Here is a 22,203-nt window from a genome sequence, read left to right on the forward strand (position 1 = left end):
GGGACCGCAGGTACCCCGAGGTAGTGGATCGTTAGCGACCGCGACTTTGACGTCCTCGCGACCATTCATGTCATCGGCACGATTCCTATCACCTTAACATTGCGACGGGCGCCATTTGGAGGAAACGCCTACCTATTATTACTATGCGTCGATTCTTATATCACGACGGACGGATTAAAACGACCGAGCGATAACAACGAAATACGACGATGAAAAGAGATGGAAACCTGAAATTAAAGAAATTAATTAGTAGCCCCCAGTTCCGTCGCCGTTCGCCGCTGGGTCTGAGACATCAGAAGCGCCGGGCCCGGTGAGCGAGTACGACGGCCCCTGTTCCACTCCACCGCACCAAAGCGCAGCAGAGATGAACGGATGGAGATGTGCTGCCGGGAATTTAGAAGTTTGGAAACTGGGTGTAGAAAGGATGGAAAAGCCGAATACGGGGATGTAGCCAGCCAGCACGGGCACCTAACCCCGCAGCGGTGCGCCTCCCGTGCAGCCGGACACCTCCCACCAACACATCCAAGTGCACTTGCTACTTTGGGAGCCAATTGGAGACTCGTAGCTATGCAGTGTTCAGGGATGGGTAAAAGTGACAGAATAGACAGATCAATGAAAATATTAGTACTGAAGATGTTAGTATAGTCATCAGTGGGGGTAAGAGAAAATCATGAATGGGGAGAAGAAAATAGAAAGATGGTGTGATAGCTTGTGTACATGTGTGTGTTGCCACGTATGAGCCATTTGGTCAGCAGTGTTGACGCCGACTCGTAGCGTTACATGTTGTTTTTGGAGACAGAGACAGAGACAGAGGTTGAGACTGACAGAGAAGGAAAGAGAAAGAGAGATAGAGTGTGTGAGTATCTTGCTACATAAGGGCCATTTTGTCAGCAGTGCTCGCACCGACCCGTAGCATTACATGCTGTTTTGAGTAAAGACAAATAGGAGAGAAAGGAGAGAACAGAAATAGAAAAGCGACAGTGAAAGCGATAGTACGAAGAGGAGGGAAACATGGGCAGCAGGCGGGAGCTTTTAGCTCAGGAGGGAGAAGAGAGAAGTGTGATGAAAAGAAGAAAAGTATTAGTAATGTTAATAAGATAGTGGTAAAGAGAACGATAGAGAGAGAGAGAGAGAAAGAAGGCGGCTTTTCCTGGTTAGATGGACCTGAAAAGAGAAGAAAACCTGGAAGAAAAGAAAAATTAACCCGCGGTTCCGTCGCCGCTGGGCCAAAGGCCTCAGAAGCGCAGGGCCCGGTGGGTGAGTATAGCAGCCCCTGTTCCTCTCTACTGTGCCGATGCACAGTAGAGACAAACGGATGAAGATGGGCTGACGGAAATGTGGAGGGAGGTGTTAACAGGAATTTTAGGAAGGACGCTGCCACTTATGAACAATTCGATCAGCATCAAGTTTCAACTACGACAATCCCAGACCCCGAGATCGACTCCCCCAGCACGGGCCGGGATCCAAAAGACCCGCGGATCAGACGGGCTCGCTGATCACCAGCACCGGCGCAGGGATCAGTAAGGAGTGTTACCCGGACATCCATCAGAGAATCATAGTTTCACTGATGCCGGCTCGTAGCTATGTAGGGAATATCGCTGTGACATCACTCAGCCTACACCTACCGAATCTTACTTTCCAAAGTAGATGGGTTTTCAGGAGTACCACGAGAAGGTGGATGCACAACTTGAACGTGAGAGGCTATAGGTCCTAACGAGAGGACTGTTATCGCGTAGCGATTTGCATCACGTTCCAACCATGACACTCAGACCCCGAGATCGATTCAGAACATCACCCGCGCGGGCCGGGATCCGTCACGGACAAACGGATCGCCAGCACCGGCGCAAGGATCAGTAAAGAGCGTCACCCGGACGTCCTTCAGAGCGCCACGGTATCTCCCAGTAGATAGGGACAGTGGGAATCTCGTTAATCCATTCATGCGCGTCACTAATTAGATGACGAGGCATTTGGTTACAACCTATCTCGACTTTGCCTGAAGGCACCGCGATCTACTTCCAGGGTTTGACCCCCCTGTAGGGTTAAAACTTAACGCTTTGCCTAAGATTAAAGAAATTTCCCTCAGTCACTATAAAAAAGAAAGAAAGAAAAAAAAAGAAAAGAAGTAGCTAATAAATAAAATTAATAAATAATAATAAATAGATGTATATATATAATGGGTCAAGTTAATAAAACTGCTAGCCACTGCCAGGGGTCTGCCGTGGAGTTTGGAAAAATTACTAGCAAAGTCTTCGGTTTGAGGAAGACGGATTTGGCCATGTGTTGCGCACATGTTACCGGGGAACGCCGCGAGGAGGCATCCGTCCAGCGTCCGCCGCATCGGTTCGCTTGCTTCGTCGCCGTGGCGTATTGGATTGTTAGTGCCGGACGACTCGCACCATTTTGTGTAAAGAGCCAAATGGGCTTTTCAATTCATTCCAGCCGGCAGCTGCTGTTCGTCATACATGGTCAGTCTGTAAAGTACAATAAACAAAATAAATAAATAAGTTAAATAAATTAAACAAATAAATAAATTAAATAAATAAATAAATAATATAATGATAGACGGAGTAAACGAGTGAAACTATGCCATCCGATCGTAGTCTATGAAGGCGTTGGCTATTTCGATGGAGGACCTGAGCGCTATTAGTGATATGGTTTTTATCTCGTTCCGGCTGCATCCCAACTTCTTCAGGTTTGCTTGCATTTGTGACGGCATTGCTCCCCTGCTGCCGACCACTACTGGAAGAACCTCTCCGGTTTGGCAGCTGATTCTTTGCCGTATGAGTTCTGCCGTTTCCGCGTACTTGCTGCATTTTTCCGTGAACGCGTCCTTTAAGTTGTTTCTGTCTTCGTACCTTACCGTGACATCAATCACGTATAACCTTTCTTGATTTTTCACCACCAAATCCGGTTTCTTTTTCTCGTTTGCCACTCTCACTGTTAGTTCGGCAAAGACAATATACTTCTTTGATAGCTTATCTATTAAGAGGTTCTTTATCTCGTCGTGTCGTCTTATTCTCTGTGGTTTAGTATGCGTGCAGCTTCCTAGTACGTGCCCTAGGGTCTCCGGTTGCCCGACACATCATCTATATATCACACTAATGGTTGGGTTCGCTCTTCTTAGCGCTACCCGCACTCCGAAGGTGTTAGTGCGCAGTCTTAGGGCGTTCAGGAATCTCGATGGTTTGAGCAGACTCGGGTCGTATAACCATGCGTTACCAATCTTGTCTTTTCTGAAATCTTTCACGCCTTGGCCCTGGGATATAAGCTGTTCCCATCTTTCCGTTTCGCTCCTCTTATTTTTCTTCCTGGCCTCCTCTATTTGTTCTAATGCCGCTGGCCATGGGAACTGCAATGAGTTCGCGTATTTCCTGTACCGCGTATCTAGTTCGCTGATTGCTTCCCTGAGTACAGCGTCGTCGGACTCTCTCAGCTTAATTCCGCTTCTCAGCGTTGCCAGTTTCACTAGTGTTTCAATTCTTGGCATTCCGAGACCACCATGACTTTTCGCCGTATATATAATACCGTCGGTGGTTGACGGATGCAAATGCAATATCCGCTTGACGGTTTGTTTTACCTCATGATCTATTTTCATTAGGATCCATGTTGGCGGTGGGCTTGCTATTAATTCGTGTATAAAACGTGGTAGGAGGTAGGTTCTAATTAGGTTGATTTTCTGGTGCGGTTTTAATTTAAAAGTGCCTACGTTGGTTACCGATTTTATTATATTGTCGGTGTTGGCTGCCTTCTGAAAACCACTCCAAGGTTTCAGTCTCGCACCCAGATATGCAATAATTTGCTCGGGTCCCGAGTAGGGAACCGCCTGGCTTTGCACATTGATATTTGGGTTTCTCATATACCAGATTTTATGTGCAGCTACAATTTCAAACGTCGAGCATTTACTAACCGACAGTTCCATACCTAACTGTTGCAGGAAGGAGTCTAATTTTGTTATTTGTTTCCTAGCTTCCTTCTGGTTGTCGGCGATGGGAACCATGTCATCTGCGAAGGCTAGGACTGCTACGTTCTCTTCCTGGATCTTAATTCCAATCGTGTTAGCGCTCAGGTCCTCGATGATCGGATCTAACGTCAAATTGAATAACAGTGGTGATAGAGGGTCTCCTTGTTTAACTCCTCACTTGAGTTCGATTTCTATTGTTTTATCGTGCCGGGCCCTTATTTTAGTTTTGCAACCAGTGTACATTTCCTTGATATAATCAGCTATTAGTAGCGGGATACCTTTTCGTCGAAGGCTTTGGTGTATCGCAGTATGTGGCACTGTGTCGAAGGCCTTCGCTATGTCGACGATCGTCACCACTCCTCCTTTGGTGACCCTCATGCGTGTTAGGGCCGCTTCTAAGAGGCTAATGTTTGCTTTACAACCATCAATTTTTGCAAAGCCTTTTTGCTGGATCGCCTGCTTTACCCTGGATCTAATCCTCGCGTCAAGGATTCCTGAGAAAATCCTTCCAAGCATGGATCCTATCGTAATTGGCCTCCAATTTTTGACGTCTTTGGTATCCTTACCTTCCTTTGGTATTAATGTGGTTCGGTTTTCTTTCCACCTTTTTGGAATATTGGGCTGCTAATAATATGTTGTAAAATTTTGTTATCGCTTGTAGGGCACCGGACCTTTTGATGTGCGCTTTTCTGATGCCGTCCGGGCCTGCTGCCGAGTCTGCTTTTATTCGTCTCATTCTCAGCATTACTTCCTCTACCATAATTGGCGCCAATAAAAGCTCGGTATCTAGTTGTTCCGCGCAATTGCCCGGAGCTAGCAGGCCCTGTTCCTCGTTGCTCCATAGGCTGCTGTAGAGGTTTTTCACGTCTTCCGCTTCGGGGAGCGTTGGCGTTTGCGTGTTTGTTTTGCCATTAATTGCCCAGTCGACTAGTTTTCTGGGGCACTTCCTATAGAGTTCTTGGCATCTTGCAAAATCAAATGCTTTACTTTGATTGTGGTTTGCTTTTTTCCCTCTCTTACGGTTAGCGTTCTTTTTTGAGTTTTGCCTTGCTTCCGTCTTTTCATCTCTGAGAAGTAAGTCCTCTAACTCTAGCAAGACTTCTTCGATCTTCCGCACCTCTATTACCTCAGTGGCAACTATATCGTCTAGTATTCTACCTATCCTGCTGAAGCATTAGTCATCTAATTTATTCTGAGCTATATGAGATTTTAACGTTTCTATCTGGGCATTGCCATCGTTTTCGCCTTCTTGTAATTGCTCATTCCCTATATTTACATCTAAAACTGGCGCTTCGAGTTGATCGCTCGCGCCGCTATTTTCCGCCTGTACTACGCGGTCCCTATCCAATGTTCGCCTTTTGTCGCTTATCTGTTTTAGAGTTTTAAGGGGAAAATGCTCCCTGATTTTAACATTCGGGTATTTGTCATTCTTAAATTGCTCATTCGGTTGAATGAGCAATGCTATTTCATTTTCTGTCCAAACAGATAAGTTACGACCTCCTCTTTGACGCGGTCGCTCGGCTATTTCCCTACGTCTTTCATTCCTGATTTCGGGGTGTTTGTGCCTTTCATGCATTGATAGGCCTAGTGCGGTATCGAATGTGTCGGTGCAGGCAGTACATCGAAACTCTTTTTCTACTACTACGGTTTGCCTACATTTGGGGATGTGACATCTGACGCTGTGAAGCTTGGGGAATGTTTTCGCACAATGTCTACATCCCCATCCTAGCGCTATTTCTCCGTGCTGTTCTCTTAGGTGTTCGTCTAAGCTTTTGACGTTAAGGAATTCAATTCTTTTGCCTAGCTTAGCGCAAATTAGGCAGCCGATTGTCGGTCTCGCAAGCGGAAATATGATCCGATACTCATTATCTTTAACCATAATCATGCCATTGTCGTCGCCATTGACCTCCTGATCGACAGCGGATAAATCCGCCACAGATGCATCGAGGTCGGGAGCTCCTGTGTCCGAGGCTACTTCTATTCTATCACTCATATTTTGTTTTATATAAACGGTACATTTGAATTATTCCGCAAATCTTAACATGTCCTGTAGTTATGCTGGTTCGTCAATACAATCCTAGTGGGACAACACTTTTGTCCCCGCTTAACGCTATGGTTTCTCTCTTTTCTTTTACAATATTCCTAGGCCTAGCCTAGTGTCGCCTGCTAATTGCTTGAATATCGCAGTGCTCCCTCTTACAGACATGGCATTGCTTGATGGTCAACTGCCGAGGGAGCATGCGACGCCAACGGATCTTTGGCCGCTGTGCTAGATGGCACAGCGTTTCCAGCGGGCACCACGAGGAGGTAGACCGTTGACTTGATACAGGAGAGGCTATGATTCGCATCCTGTATCCAGCGACATGCTTCCCTACCAAATCCAAGGGGTACGTGAGAGGCTGAGGGACCTAACAGGAGGTCTGGATCGCATCAACGTCCCAATCGCGCTTGCTCAGACCCCGGGCTTGCCTGCTGAACATCATTTGCGTTGATAAACGCAAGCTCAGTACAGCAGTGACACCCGGACGTCCTTCAGAGAAGTTCAATTATTTTGGAGGAAACATTGCCGCCCCAGTAACTATGACTCTCGGCCCAGCCAGAGCAGTATTAGATTTTCATTGAGACCGAGAAGCCGACGCCGACACGCCGCCGGTCCTCGCAGCGATGCACAAGATATGTAGTCACAAGGTCATACCTGACCAATGTTATTTGGACCGGCCGTCGTGAGGCCATAAAGAGTGACATAAAAAATGAAAAATTTTTCATAAAAAAAGGGGCGAGGTGGAGAGGGTCGATGACCCTACCCCACCTCAACCCCTTATTTGTGGGAGGGAGCAGCATAAAAAATGAAAAAAGAGGCAGGTAGTGGGAGCAACATAAAAAATCAAAAATTTTTCATAAAAAAAGGACGAGGAGGAGAGGATCAATGATTCCCCCCGCCCCACCCTTTGGGAAAGCAAGAAAAAAAAAGAGGAAGAGGAGCGAGGCATGCGAACCAATGGTCCGCCCTGCCCCGCTCCTCCTCCTCTAGCAAAGCGTCCCACGTGGGGTCTCGTCTAACCGACAAGACGAATCCCCATGCCGCAGGTCGCACCCACAGAAGCAGCGTGGTGACCGCCCTGCGAGCGCCACCTTTGGCCGCCTCGCTTTTGAAAGCGTTTCACCGTCCTGCCGCACGAGACGCAATGCGACAAAAGCGGTTACTACGCTTCTCTGACTGTTCCCCGAATATGGGCCCGACTAGGGACGGGTTGCTTCGCGCCACTGTGTGCGTCTCGTCCCGAGAAAGTGTAAATCGGGACACACAATGGTACTCAGCCACCCTTTTACAGCGTAATGCTTCACCCAGTCAGACACCGATACCCGCGTCTGGGAACAGACAGCTCTACTAAGAGAGGCCCACGCCATCGAGGCCGGCAGACGAGCCAGCCATCGGAAGGCATTCAAGTGGACCTCCAATCGTCAGTTCTACTTTGTCCTGCCCCTCCAATGTGTTATATGCTATAATTTGTGTACAGCTCGGACGGTCAACAAGCGTATGCCGCTTCCTCCCACAACCGGCCGCACGACGGCCGGAGGTAATTGATTCTGCTTTCGGATACTTATCCGGACGTTCGTGATAGGAAATGCCGGTCTGAGCATTATTGTTCAATTAGTTAGATCGCCGGGTTTTAGAATAATGTCTTTTCATTATTGTTATCCCCTTTTTTTATGGGTAGAAGGGGAAGTTCGTGAATGTAAATAAAGTGTAAATGTGTATAAGTATAATAAGTAGTTTATTCGTGATTAAGTGACTTAAAGCTACGTAAAAAAAAGGGTAATTTCTAAATAAAAACGAGCAAGTAGTATAACATATATATATACATATATATATATATATATATATATATATATATGTATATATATATATATATGTATATAGGTATGCCTATAAAAATGAATATTTAATATCTAAGAATAGTCTTACGCGTATTTTTATACTACTCTTATTATTATTTATTTTTTTTTCTTTTTTTTTCAGTAATATACACTACACAATAATGATAATGTTGATAGTACCTATAAACGTGATAGTGTATAACTTAATTTATTGTATATATAGTATATCGGGGCTAGAGTGCGAAATTTGCTCGTACAAGGATTTCCCCTTTTGTTTAGACGGCAGGGAATACATCCACCGTCACTTTTTTGCTGACTTGTGCGTGGCCCAACTGGACCAAGACGTCCCGCATATTGTCTGACCCACTGTAATTTTCGCCTTGTATGGTCAGTTTTACTAAGGCGGCCCCTCTTCGGATGGGCTGTACGATGTTAATCCATCCTTTGTATCCTTTAGCAAGGATCCGGCACAGCTCATTAGTTTTGTCGGGCCACATCTGGGCGTGACCTTTCAACCCGGTGTAGGCCAAGCCGCAGGCAACAACCTGCCATGGCAATTCCTTGAATCTGTCCTCCAGGTAGTAGATCTCACCTTTCGAACACCAAATCTCTCTGCCATAATCTCCTAAGCAGATCTTGACCATGTTGCTGTCTGAATTTACACTGTCGATCCAACCCCTTCGCCAGGTGTTATTCTCTATTACTACCACGTCCTCATCTTCTCTGATATCCTCCGGCCAACAATGCAGGTATTTAGCCTTCTTACTCATGCGGAATTCCAACTCTTCTTTCAAATCTTCAAGGTTCTTCTTACTGTTGTTGATATATACCAGGCAGAGTAGGGGGGATACCATCTTTATTACGGTGACTTCGAGCCGAGAGCGGGTTAACTGTGCCGTATCGATAGGTTTTACTTCCATTTTCTATAAAAGAATTAGTTGGTTTTAATGAGGAATGTTTGCTCATGTATATATTATTATCCTCTCTTAAGGGAGCGGGAAAGCGAAGAAAATGAAAAAGAGTGGAGGGAGAGAGCATGATCTTCCTTCTTCTTTCCTCCTCTTTTTCCCAACTATCTTTATTTTCTGAGTTGCAATGTATAGGTGGTAGCTTCTTTAGTGGGAAGAGAAGGATAAGTGCCCTCTGATGGGCACTGCCAAATGCCCCTTTCCTTATTTCAGTATAAATTGCTTGATCTTGACATCTAGCAATAGGAGCTGTAGGCTCTAGAGTTGACGGCGGGCGTCTCTGTCTTAAATGCAATAATAATTGAGTAAGAGAATCCCATATGGCTCCCACTAAATATATGGACCACCCATATACTGTATGTAAGGCATAACCGTGTACTATGGTGTCCAGGATTAATTTAAAAATTCTTATACTTAAATATATTCCCATTATTCCGGCACTGACATTACCGAAAATCAGGAATTTATTCCAGAATTTTTGCCATGTAGATACAGCTATCTTTTCTATTGCGTTTTTATCTAAAAGATTTGAAATTGAGCTCTCCTGTAAAGATGTGGATCGTCCAATTACGCCTCTCGCTACCGTGTTTAGTACGGCGGGTCTCTCAGCGAGGAACATTATATGATCCCTCAGTTCTTTCAGATCAGTTTCTGTGTATATTCCGCTAGTAGCCAGTGATCCAGGGTTAACATATTTCCATGTAGGTTTTGTTAAAGGTTTCATTATTGTCGGTGGTAAGGTATCTATTGGTTTTGGCGTTAATTTATACCAGGAATCACCTAAGAGATACATTGAAGGAGCGAATGCGTTGCATGCGGTTTGTGTCCCTGGGCGCAATAAAATATGAGTTTGAGGTGTTAAAAAATTTGTTTTGTTTCCTCTTAATACCGGTAGTTGATCGTAACAATCCTCTACGCGTGCGAGTCTCACTTCAACCGGTACGCATTTTACTATGTGAATTACTTCCCCTGCTCGTAATGCCATATATCCTGGTCCTTTCATTAAGTGATATGCAAAGACGTCTGGTGATTGAGTGGCTATAGCCAGTGTGTTTTGTAGCATTTGTTGCTCCAGATTACATTGTTGTAATAAAATATTCCGATATAATTGGTTTATTTGCGTGCGAATATGTTTTTCGACATATACGAATTTAGAATTCATATAAGTGAAAATATCGAGATTAGCTACGCGGGTTTGTTTATTAAAGATGACAGTACCGGGTGAAGTCTCAAAGATTATTAATTTTGGATGCTCTGTACGCGTGAGAGTGTATCCACAGGTTAAATATTTTCCCCTGCTAGTTAACGCAAATATAGTATTTTGCGTGGTCAAAGAGTAAACCACCTGAGCTTGTTGATTTATATTATCAATAATTTTGTCGGCATAGCCCTCGTAAAGTATCCCATAATTAGAGAACTTGCATGTATCTGCAGGTACAGGATCCCAGAAGGTATCCCCTTCCTCGATGTCTGAACAATAAGTGGCACTGAGCTTGCAGGCCACTCCGGATCTAAGTTGTACGCGATTAGTGTTTATTCTCACATCGGCCGTATAATCTTGCAATGTGATTTTAATGCTACCTAATACAACAGCGTCAGCCCATGTTCCGTAAGGATCGGAATATGTTTCTCCAGAGCACGATCCGTCTGTATCTACGTGACCGGCAAGTGTTACGGGGCGAGTTGTGGATTGATTTGATTTAAGTCCGGTTATAAATATTCCTGCTAGTTGAAAGCTTCCGTAGGTATGCATGCGTCGGCATGCTTCGCGGGAAACTTCTTGCACATATGCATATTTTCCATTAAATACATCCATGCTATGAGAAAACATTCCACATTTTCGAATTAATCGATCGATTTCAACTTTGCATTGTATAACTTTTACAGATTCGAATTCGTTAATTTGCAATAGTTGTATGTAAGTTCTGGAGGAGTTCACATTTTGTTGAGGAATATCGCATTCCTCAATATTTAATAACGATAAGGTAGTAAGATTAGCGGATGCTGAACCGCAGTCGTATCTTATTATTCCGTACGCTGAAGGCAAGCCCAGTAGTAAGACTATTATAACTATTTTCCTGACTTCTCGATCCATCTGAAATTTTTAGTTATGGATATTATTTATTATATTTATATTTATATATATATATATATATATATATATATAATTTTTCTCCCTCTTTTTCTTTTATATATTTTTTCATAACTTTTCTTTGTTAATTTCTGATTTGATTGTTATTAGTTGCTATTTGTTTTAATGTGGGAAATTCGCAATCGATTGGGATGTACGATTCGACTATTTTTCTTTATTTTGATTTTTACATTGTTTTTATTTATTATCTCCAATATTTCATGGGGTCCCGTATAATGATCCCCGAATTTTCCTGGTTTTGGGCCTCTTAATAAGAATACATGATCTCCAGGCTTGAAATTTTGAGGGTTGATTCTTTTATCATAATATTGTTTTGACTTGAGTTTTGCATCTACCACATTTTTGTGAGCATTTCCTTGAATCGTATGGAGTTGAGTTACGAGATTTATTAAATAATCGTCATAATTTGCCAATTTATCTTCCGAACCTAAAGCCTCGTTTGAAGGAATTCTTGCTATTTTCTCGAAAACTAATTCGTACGGTGTATGCTTCGTAGCTTCATGTACGCCAGTATTATAATTAAACATTGCTAGACTGAGCCATCTATCCCATTGTTTTTGATCGCTTGCATATTGTTTCAAATATTCACCTAATGCGTGGTGTGATCTTTCTAACGATTCGTTTGATTGAGGATGAAAAGCTGTTGTGCGGAATTTGCGAATTTTAAATATTTTTGCGACTTTCTTCATTAGTTCACTAATGAAATTTCTCCCTTGGTCCGTTAATATTGCTTTCGGTGCTCCAAATACACAAATAAAACGGTCTACGAAAGCTTCTGCAATAGTTTCCGAGGTTTGATTTTGTAATGGTATTCCCATGCAAAATTTAGTTAATTGATCCTGTAGTGTTAAGATGTATTCGTTGTCTCTTTCAGTTTTAGGTAATGGACCTACAATATCCATAGCTACTTTATCAAAAAATGATCCTGGTGTATCAGTAATTATCATGGGTTGTTTTGTCTTGACACGAACTAATTTTTTTAGTTGGCATTGCAGACATTGTTGTATGTACTTTTGAACATCTGATTTTAGATTTTCCCAGTAATAATTATGCTTTATTCTGTTATATGTCTTTGTAACTCCGCGATGTCCTCCGGTTGGTAAACAATGCGTTTCACCAATTATAATAGGTCGTAAATCTTTTGGTGGATATTTAATTTGTCCGTGATAAACAATTATTTTAATCGAAGCATCGAATAATATTAGTTGTAGTTGTGATTTAATATTACTCCAGGGAACATTGTTAATAAATTCGGTTTTTGCCATACTTATTGTTTCTAATTTTAAGTTTTCTGCAATATGTCGCAGTTTCTTTAAGGCTTCAATGATATGGTTAAGTGTTACTGTAGGCTCCCGTTGCGCTTCGCTGATGGGTAAGGCCATGTGGTAGTAATTTTTGTATTTTATGGCTTTAGTGTCGCCTAACACGAGATATCCCAAATTCGGGAGTCCGTTTCGTTCGAATAATTTCTGTGATCCAGAATCTAAAGGTTTTCCTTGGGTATCGACAAAATATGCTACGTTGTCTTTTCGCAAAAATAACAATTCACGAGAATCTATTATATTACTTGTAGTTGTTCTATTGTCAATTATTGTAGGTTTTACTTTTCTTAACTTTAAATTTTGGTTTATAATGTTCTCCTCGTTTTCTTCCTCGTCTTCTGAAATTTTATCAGGTGGATCATTTCTTTCTATGATTTCCTGAATTTCTTCCCCGTTATTATATGGTTCGTCATCTATTTTATTTTGTTCCAAATTTTCTCGTTTTGTTTGACTTCGCGTTTGAATTTTATTAGGTTCATAAGGATTATGGATTAAAGCTTTTTCGGTAATTGTTAAATAATCTGGTTCATCTAATTCTGCTGATGTAAATGGAAGAGTGTCGTTATTCTTATTTAATAAATTGCTTTCTGATGCTACTTCCTCGGCATCCTCGATATCTGAAAGATATAGATGAAAATCATCGTCTTCCTCTTCCTCTTCTTCTCCTTCTTCACTATCCGATTTTTCTAACATTTCGGCAATTAATTGTGCATCCTCAGGATCATTTGGATCTAGGGTTTGTTTTTTTATTATTTTACAGTCGAATTCTTCGAGATTTATAGGATTTCTTGAAAGAGCGTCTGCATTTACATTAGTTTTTCCGGCTTTATATACGACTTCGTAATCATATTCCGCTAATTTTAATCTCCAACGGAGTATTCGCATATTCGCGTCTTGTGCGTTTTTAAACCACATCAAGGGTTTGTGATCTGTAACAAGCGTAAATTTTCTCCCATACAGATACGGTCGAAAATGCTTAACGCAATATACTATTGCTATTGCTTCTTTTTCATATGTGTTGTATTTTAATTCGTTATCAGTCAGAGTTCGTGAAGCATATGCTACTGGTCGATCTTTGTTTATTTCTTCTTGAGATAATATTCCTCCTACTGCTATTCCGGAAGCATCAGTAGTTAAAATAAAATTTTGAAAAATCTGGATATTGTAAAACCGGCTCTTCGCACAATTTTTGCTTTAAAATTTTGAACGAGTCTTCCTGTGCAGCTGTCCATTCAAAACGAGTATCGTTTTTTAATAAATTTGTTAGTGGTTTTGCTAATTTAGAAAAATTAGGTATGAATCGCCTATAATATCCTGCAAGCCCTAAAAATTGTTTAATATTTTTCGGTGTTTTTGGTCGTGGAAATTGTCGTACTGCTTCTAATTTTTTTGGGTTTGGTTTTACTCCGTCTCTGCCGATTACATGTCCCAGATATGTCACTTCGTTTTTAAGAATTCGCATTTATCAGGTTGTAATTTTAAATTAGCCTTACGAAGTCGCTCTATTAATGCATTATATTTTCTTTCATGTTCCTCTAATGAAGTGGCGTAAATAACAATATCGTCCATGTAAACGAATAATTCTTCTCCTTGTAATCCTGTTAACACTAAGTCCATTAAACGTTGAAAAGTAGCTGGAGCGTTTTCTAGTCCGAAGGGCATTCGATCGAATTCATAATGTCCAAATAGAGTGGTAAAAGCAGTTTTATGACTGTCGGCAGGTGCCATTTTTATTTGATGAAATCCGGATGCAAGATCGCATACTGAGAAATATTGCGCTCCACCTAATTGATCCAGTATATTTATAATATTTGGTAGCGGATACGCATCTCCGATAGTCTTATCATTTAGCGCTCGAAAATCGAGAACCATTCTCCAACGTTTATTTCCCTTTGAATCTTCCTTCTTTGGCACGATTCATATAGGCGTATTGTATGGCGATTGTAAATGTTTTACAATGTCGCTTTCTAAAAGTTCTTCTACCTGTCTATTTATCTCTTCCTTATGTATTTGCGGAAATCTGTATTGGCGAGTATTAAGTGGTTGATCGTCTGTAGTGGATATTTGATGTTATATTACGTGAGTCGCGGTTAATTTTTCTCCAGGAATGTGAAATCGGTCCTGACTGTTTGTTATTAATTTTAATATATTTTTTTGTTCCATAACACACAAATGTTCTAATCGTAATAATTTTATGATTTTTGTATCGATTTTCCTCCTTTTCTTCGGAGATTGTTAGGCAGTTATAAGATTCAATGTTATTTTGTTGTTTTTTTTTATGCTTTGATCCATGTTTTCGCATAAATTTATCTATAATTTCTTAAGATTTGTGCAATAGGGCAGTGAAAGTTTTAGAAGACGGTTTATTTTTAATTTTTTGTTTATTTTTAGTAATTAAATTTTTGATGTTCAAATTATATTTTTGAGCCCTTTCAAAGAGGTCTTTTATTGTTATATGAGAGAATTCTTCATTATTATTGATATTCGATGATAATCCAGTTCTGGGGAACTTGATATTTGGTAAATTTAAATGATTTTCCTCCTTCTCGAAATTAATTTGTGTCAAATTGCGTAATGAGGTTTGGTAACTTCCCTCCTCGCAATTGATGGGGCTAGAATTTTCTGTAGAGGTTTGGAAACTTACCCCCGAAATTCTAGGAATACTTCCTGCTGGAGAGGTTTAGTAACTTCCCTCTTTAAGGGGATCCTTAAGTGACTGGCGAACTCCGATGGGTTAGCGCCCTCATCTAAACGTAACTAAAATTGCTGATAATACCGGCATTTGTAGTTCCGCTATTATCGATAGTATTCAATTAATTTAAACATGCATAATAGAAGATGCAATTTTTGCATTGTGTTCCATATATTCAAATGAGAATATTACAATATATTTTTACTGCTTTATTTATCGTCTAGCATATGTATCCAAACATATCTAAGCGTGTGATATTAAAATATATATGCGTATCTTTATTACATTGAACACAATTTGAATATTGCTTACATAATAACGTGTACTCTTCTATATATTTTTTAAGAGAAATACCATTTAGACATTTGTGTCCACATTTTTATATATACACGTTTATGTATACATATATATAATATATTATACACGTATATACATATATATAATATTTTATATATGTATAATATATATATATATATATATATATATATATATATATAGAATTGATATATATATGTAAATGTTTATGTATTTGTAGTATAAATTTGCAAACATTTACAATACATTACATATTTATCTCAATCGCGATAAAATAATGAATTTACAATATTTTGAATATTGAATATTCGAAAATCTTAAATATTGTAAATAAAGAGTAGGCCCATCTATCGCCTATTCTTGTGAGACACAACCATATATTCTTTTTGTCTCTACAATAAAGATAATCCTCGCATTGAGATTTTCTCTTAATATTTTTTTGCATATCATAAGCTTAATGAATACGATAATAAATATTTATCATCGTTTTTATCATTTATTTTACACACATGCAAATTGCATCTTGTGTGAAATAACCAGCACACGAATTGATCGCCTCTGGCATATATTTTACACACATGCAAATTGCATCTTGTGTGAAATAACCAGCACACGAATTGATCGCCTCTGGCATATATTTTACACACATGCAAATTGCATCTTGTGTGAAATAACCAGCACACGAATTGATCGCCTCTGGCATATATTTTACACACATGCAAATTGCATCTTGTGTGAAATAACCAGCACACGAATTGATCGCCTCTGGCATATATTTTACACACATGCAAATTGTATCTTGTGTGAAATAACCAGCACACGAATTGATCGCCTCTGGCATTTATTATTTAACCAAAGCGCACATGCAAAACGCATTTGATATGAAAAACAACCAGCTCACGAATTGATCGCCTCTGGCATTTATTATTTAACCAAAGCGCACATGCAAAACGCATTTGATATGAAAAAACAACCAGCTCACGAATTGATCGCCTCTGGCTAATTAACTACTGTACCTGTAACTAGTATTTTAAAATACTAATATAATAAAAGAGGCAAGCTTTTCTCATTATATTTGCGTCTCATTGCGTTCCCGCGCATCATATATTAAAAATAGTACACAAAAAAAAATTTCAACGTGTAATAACGTGCTATAATAATACGCGATAATCTCTTGTTACGCGTATGAACAAGACACGCGACAAACTGAGACTGAGCCTGCCACGCACTGATACGATCGCGTGCGTCTGTCGCATGTATGTGTGTGCGTACAGCTGACTTACTGCCTGATACATACATACTTACATACTAATTGCTATAGATATCGCGTAATAATGAAAATGAAAACTAATCTTTATAAATGTTTATCTTTATAAATTAATATTCTATGACCGAAACATTTATAATATAAAAACATTATTTTTATATTATTAAATTAATTTCATAAAAACAAAAATATTATTTCTATTTTACGAAAAAATTATATAAAATTAATTATTTATATGTATATTATGAATTATTCTGTATAATAATAATAACTGTATTATCTTTGTATATCACACATATGTTATATACAAGGTGTTCTCAAATTCAAATTTTGCAAAGGAATAATTCTGGAAATATTAAATAATAATAAAATTGTTATCAATTTTTTAGCAGTATTTTCTAAAATTTAATAGCTTTTATTTTATAACTTACGATTTATATGATCGCCTGTGATTCGTGCATCTAATAATTGATAATCGAGCATTTAAAGTTTCACTTATTCTATATGATAATTAACTGATAAACTATGAAGCTTTAATATCAATCTTGTTACTAATAAAATACTAATAAGATATAAATATATATAAAAATGATATATATATATATATATATATATATATATATATATATACTTTTATTTTTATATAAAGTTATTATTACCCAACTTATTATTATCAACTTTTTAATATCAACATGCCAAAATTATTTTGTTACCTATAATATGCTGATAACGTGTGTGTATTTATATATATATTTGTGAATTTATATATAAAGATGGAAACATACGTATATGTATTTATTATCAGATAATAACTATAAGATCAATTCAATATTAAATTGATTAATTAATTATTATATTTATATTTTACATGTTGATATTAAACAATAACAAGTTGATAATAAAAACTTGGGAACTTTATATAAAAATGAAAGTATATATATATTTTTATTTTTATAGCTTATTAGTAACAAGATTGATATTAAAATTTGATAATTTATCAATTAATTATTGTATGTACAGTAAGTGAAACTTTAAATGCTCGGTTATCAATTATTAGACGCATGAATCACAGGCGATCATAAAAATTGTAAGTTGTAAAGTAAAAAACTACATTTAAGAAAATACTGCTAAAAGAAATTGAAAAGAATTTTTATTATTTAATAATTTAATAATTTAATAATTCCAGAATTATTGCATTACAAAATTTAAATTTCGAAATTTTGAGGGATACCTTGTATATAATATATAATGTCTAATATACAAAGATAATACAATTATTATTAATTATACAGAATAATCTATATTAATATACATATAAATAGTTAATTTTATATAAATTTTTCGTAAAATAGAAATAATGTTTTTATGTATAAAATCAATTTAGCAATTATTTTATATTAAGGAAAACAAAATTGCAAAAGAATACCTCTGCGCATATTAGCGCGGGTACAAATCTGAATGATGCGGCATCGGAGTTCTTTTTTTATCTACTAAATATAAACATTAAAAAAAAAAACTTAAACTTGCATTTTATCAATATGAATATAAATATAATGGATTAATGACATTCTTGCGATAAAAATAATACTAAATACGATATAAATCGTATAATTTTTAATGAAATAAGTAATCATAATTGATTAAAAATAATCCGATTTATGTCATGTTTGATATCATTTTAATCACAAGAATCTCATTAATCCATTATATTTATATTCGTACTGATCAAATGATATAAATATAAATATAAATATAAATATAAATGTAAATATAAATATATAATTTATTTATAATTATTATTCAATATTAAAATTTAAATATTAATAATTTATAATAATAATGATAAAATATAAATAATCATTTATTTTTAAAAAATTAATTAATTTATAAGTTTTAGTTAATGATCTTGAATTAAAGTTTATGACTTGAAACCGTAAGAAAGGAATTAAAATTTTCTATTAACTTTTATAGAACTATAAGATCTAAAATTTTTATGAAATTATATATATATTAATTATTTAAATTAAATTAATTAAATTAAAAATATATTTATTTAAATTATTATTAAAAAAAATTTAAATCCCAAAATTATTAATAAATATATTAAAACTAAAGGTAAAATAATTTTTTAACATAAATATATTATTTCATTTTATCGTATTCGTGGTAACAACCCTCGTATAATAATTACTATTGATCTTATTATAATTACAAATACAAACATTAAAAATATTTGAATATTGTAACTAATCTGTAACATTATTACTCTTAAAAATCTAAAAAAATAATTATTCCATATCAGCTAAAAAAATTAATGTATACCTCCCCCCACCCTAAAATATTCAATATTAAATCCAGAAACTAATTCTGATTCGCCTTCAATAAAATCTATAGGCCTTCGATTAAGCTCTGCTAAAACTCTAATAAAATAAATTATAAATAATGGATAAAGAACTACTATATATCAAATATAAATTTGATATTTATAAAAATCTGAAAATGAATACCTTTCACTTAAAATTATTAAAACTAAAATAATTAAAATGAATCTAACCTCATAAGATAGTATTTGAGATACAGATCGTATTGATCATATCATAGAATATACTGAATTAGCCGATTATCCTATAAAAATTATAATATATTCCCCAATAGATATAAATAAAAATATTATTAATACAGAATAATTTAAAAAATATACATTAGTAATATACGGAAATAATATTCATATAATTAACATTAAGCCAAATCTTAATACTGGACATAATTAAAATAAATTATAATTAGATTTATATTCATAAAATAATTCCTTATTTCATAATTTAATTGCATCCCTAAAAGGTTGCAAAATCCCGATAATTCCTACTTTATTTGGCCCCTTACGTAACTGTACATAACCTAAAATTTTTCGTTTGAATAAAGTTAAAAAAGCAATTCCTACTAATAAAATAAATAATAAAATAATTAATTCAAAACATTTAACTTAATATAATTAATAAATTCATTTATAAAATTATTACTTATATACTTTTCTAAATTATATATATATATATATATATATATATATATATATATATTTAAATTCTAAATTTAAAACATTTGTAACGGGCCGCTTCACGTGCGGTTTCGCGTGCGCAGACAGCGAAATCGGGATCAGGATTCGCGAAGGGGTTGAAACGCAACGGACGTGAGTTGGTGTGTACGTCGTTTATTCGCCACTCAAGGCAATGGTCAGCTTACAATCGTTCTACGCGTTAATACAATGATATGAATTAATATAAGAATATGAGCGCACTGTTGTGACGCCGGTCTAGACAGTGTTTTTTGCGTCTAGTTAAAGGCCCGGCCTGTGGCGCGGGGCGCGTGCGGTGAGACGGGCGCGTGTTGTCGGTGCGAGCCCGTAGGCGCGAGGTGCGCGCGATAAGGCGGGCGCGTGTTGACACCGCGTGTCAATGCTTCGATATCTCGCAAATGGATATCGTGCGAGATACGCGAGTTTAAGGCGCGTATTGGGTGCGGCCGGGTGTTCGGCGCGGACTGCAGGGTGTCAGGCCTGCAGTCGGTCTTGGGCGTCGGTGTCGGTGACGCGGCGCGTGTTCCCAGATAAGGATCGTGGGATGCGTCTGTGCGCGGAGTTCGGACGGTCGGGCGTTCGGATCGTAGAGGCTCGAGAATCCTCGAGGAAAGCGGCGAACTCGTCCACTCTCTGTCCTGTACGGATGCTAAGACGGGATTCGTCTCTAGAGCAGTTAGTCGAGAATACTCGACGGAGGCTGCGAACTCGTCAACTTCCGGTTTACTGTCTTTCAACGTTAGGATCGGTTTTTTGGTATTATCTCGGAGCGTACTGCTCGAGCGGATCTCAGATGCCGGTCTGGTACGGTCTGGTGGTCGGTAGGGCTTTTTATACCCTACCGGAGCAATCGCGACACCCGCGCCGTTCACATCCCCATCGGGGTGGGGGAGACGACGCGGGCCTCCGGCAGCGCGCGTTCGGCGATCGGCATTCGCCGGAAACGTTCGGTGCCGTTCGGCGCTCGGTTTGTTTATGACAAACATCGGTGTTTGTCATAAACATTGCTTTAAAAATAGGGCGCTAAGCGCCTCTGTCCCTGCCCGGCTGGTGTTCGCTGGGCGGCAGACTTCCGACGGGCAACGTGTCGGGAACGTTGGGGGATGCATCGTTACATCACCCCCTCCTAATTAAGCCTGAACTATGAGGCTTTCCGGCCTAGGCTATTTTGCGGCGGTAGCGTAATTTGCCGTCGGCGGCAAATCTTAGGGTCCAACGGCCCTGCGGTAGGCGGATTTTGTACCGCCTCGAGACATGTACCGCGAAGTGTGGTACCGGCGCTATTAGGCCTCGCTCTAACTCCACCATGATCGGCGGTGGCGGTGCGGGGCCCATGGCGACCAGGACTTCGGGTATGGGGGAGGCGGATGGTATGTCCCCCGATGTCGGTCCCTTGTCTCGTGGTGGCCGTCTGGCTGGGAGCGGCGGATAGTCTCGACGACGGCGGCAAGTGGCTAGCGGTGGCGGTGGAGTGGCCAGCATGGTCACCTTCATGCGGTTTGATCTATCGGAACGCTGGATCGAGGTGCCGACTTTCGGTGGCCGTGGTGTTGGTGGCAGTCAGTCGATCGGTGCGGCTTCTAGTAACGCTCCGGGAGGCCCGTAGGCCGGTTCGGCCTCTCCGAGGAGTTTATTAATTTCGGCAATGATATCTTCTTCGATGCTCATTTTGTTTGCTTCTGAGCGTGCCGGAGCTTTGTTCTTGTTTTTATTCGGCTGTTTGTTGCTTGTTTCTTTCTCTGTACTCCTCGTCGCTGTAATCGCTGTCGTCATCGGAGGTCTCCGTTCTGTTGTTGTTGTTATCTTTCGGAGCGGGTTTAAGGTCCTGGATGTGTATATGTCGGTACCATTTCCCGCTTCTACTTCGGAGATCGGCGATTACGGGCGAGATCATCCGACGTACCTCCAGCGGTCCGATGAACTTCGGTGTGAGCTTGGCGTTGAAGGCGTTCGCCTTATTCGACAGCGGGTGCTCTCGTTTCCACACCTTATCGCCCACTTGCGGTCGCCACTGCCTCCGTCGAAGGTTATAATACCGCTCCTGTCTCTGGAAGCTCCTGGCCAGATTTATTCGGATGACCTCCTCGGCTTCCTGGAGTCGGCGTTGGATGGTATCGGGCGTCGGGGCCTCCGGGTTTCGGGGGAGGGCCAGGGTGGGCGGTGTTAACTCGCGGCCGTGGTTCACGAACGCCAGCGTGTACCCGGTGGCGTCGTGTACGGCGGTGTTGTACGCGAATTGGAGTGCCGGTAGCGCTTCGTCCCATTCCCGGTGGTCGCGGTCTACGTATTGGGCGAACATCGTTTTGATCGTCCGGTTTGTGCGCTCCACCGGGTTACAATGCGGGGCGTGTACGGGCGCGGTGCTCTATATTGAACGCTTTGAGACGGGCGGCCAGGGGTGCTGATTTAAATTGCGTTCCGTTGTCGGTAATGATGATGTCGGGGCGGCCGTGTCGCAAGATCACCCGGTTTGTGATTTCGCCGGTTACCGCCTTGGCGGTGGCTTGTTGGAGCGGTGCGAGTTCGGCCCACTTCAAATAGCGGTCCTGCATAACCAGGAGCCACGTGTAGCCG

At 39.4% G+C, this 22,203-nt stretch overlaps 2 protein-coding genes across 2 annotated transcripts; both read right to left on the reverse strand.

Moving 5' to 3' along the window:
- Positions 1-2,581: 2,581 nt before the first annotated feature.
- Positions 2,582-5,954, reverse strand: LOC126851869 (uncharacterized). The gene is made up of 5 exons (XM_050596208.1): positions 5,176-5,954; positions 4,528-5,124; positions 4,240-4,433; positions 3,100-4,083; positions 2,582-2,979 (listed from the first exon to the last, which is right to left on the reverse strand). Exons 1-5 carry the CDS (start codon positions 5,952-5,954, stop codon positions 2,582-2,584), a joined length of 2,952 nt encoding a protein of 983 aa, XP_050452165.1.
- A 15,383-nt stretch (positions 5,955-21,337) lies between these two features.
- On the reverse strand, positions 21,338-21,928 carry LOC126851870 (uncharacterized). The gene has a single exon (XM_050596209.1). The coding sequence runs from the start codon at positions 21,926-21,928 to the stop codon at positions 21,338-21,340; it is 591 nt and encodes a 196-aa protein (XP_050452166.1).
- Between the last annotated feature and the right edge of the window lie 275 nt (positions 21,929-22,203).

This window comes from Cataglyphis hispanica, chromosome 9, assembly GCF_021464435.1.
Source record: "Cataglyphis hispanica isolate Lineage 1 chromosome 9, ULB_Chis1_1.0, whole genome shotgun sequence".
NCBI classification, from domain to species: Eukaryota; Metazoa; Arthropoda; class Insecta; order Hymenoptera; family Formicidae; genus Cataglyphis; species Cataglyphis hispanica.

Coding starts and splice junctions, on each gene's coding strand:
- LOC126851869 (XM_050596208.1), bottom strand. CDS start 5,954: ATGAGTGATAGAATAGAAGTAGCCTCGGACACAGGAGCTCCCGACCTC. Junction 4,084..4,239: donor CCAAAGCCTTCGACGAAAAG/GTATCCCGCTAC, acceptor ATTTGACGTTAG/ATCCGATCATCGAGGACCTG. Junction 2,980..3,099: donor AAGAGCGAACCCAACCATTA/GTGTGATATATA, acceptor ACCTCTTAATAG/ATAAGCTATCAAAGAAGTAT.
- LOC126851870 (XM_050596209.1), bottom strand. CDS start 21,928: ATGTTCGCCCAATACGTAGACCGCGACCACCGGGAATGGGACGAAGCG.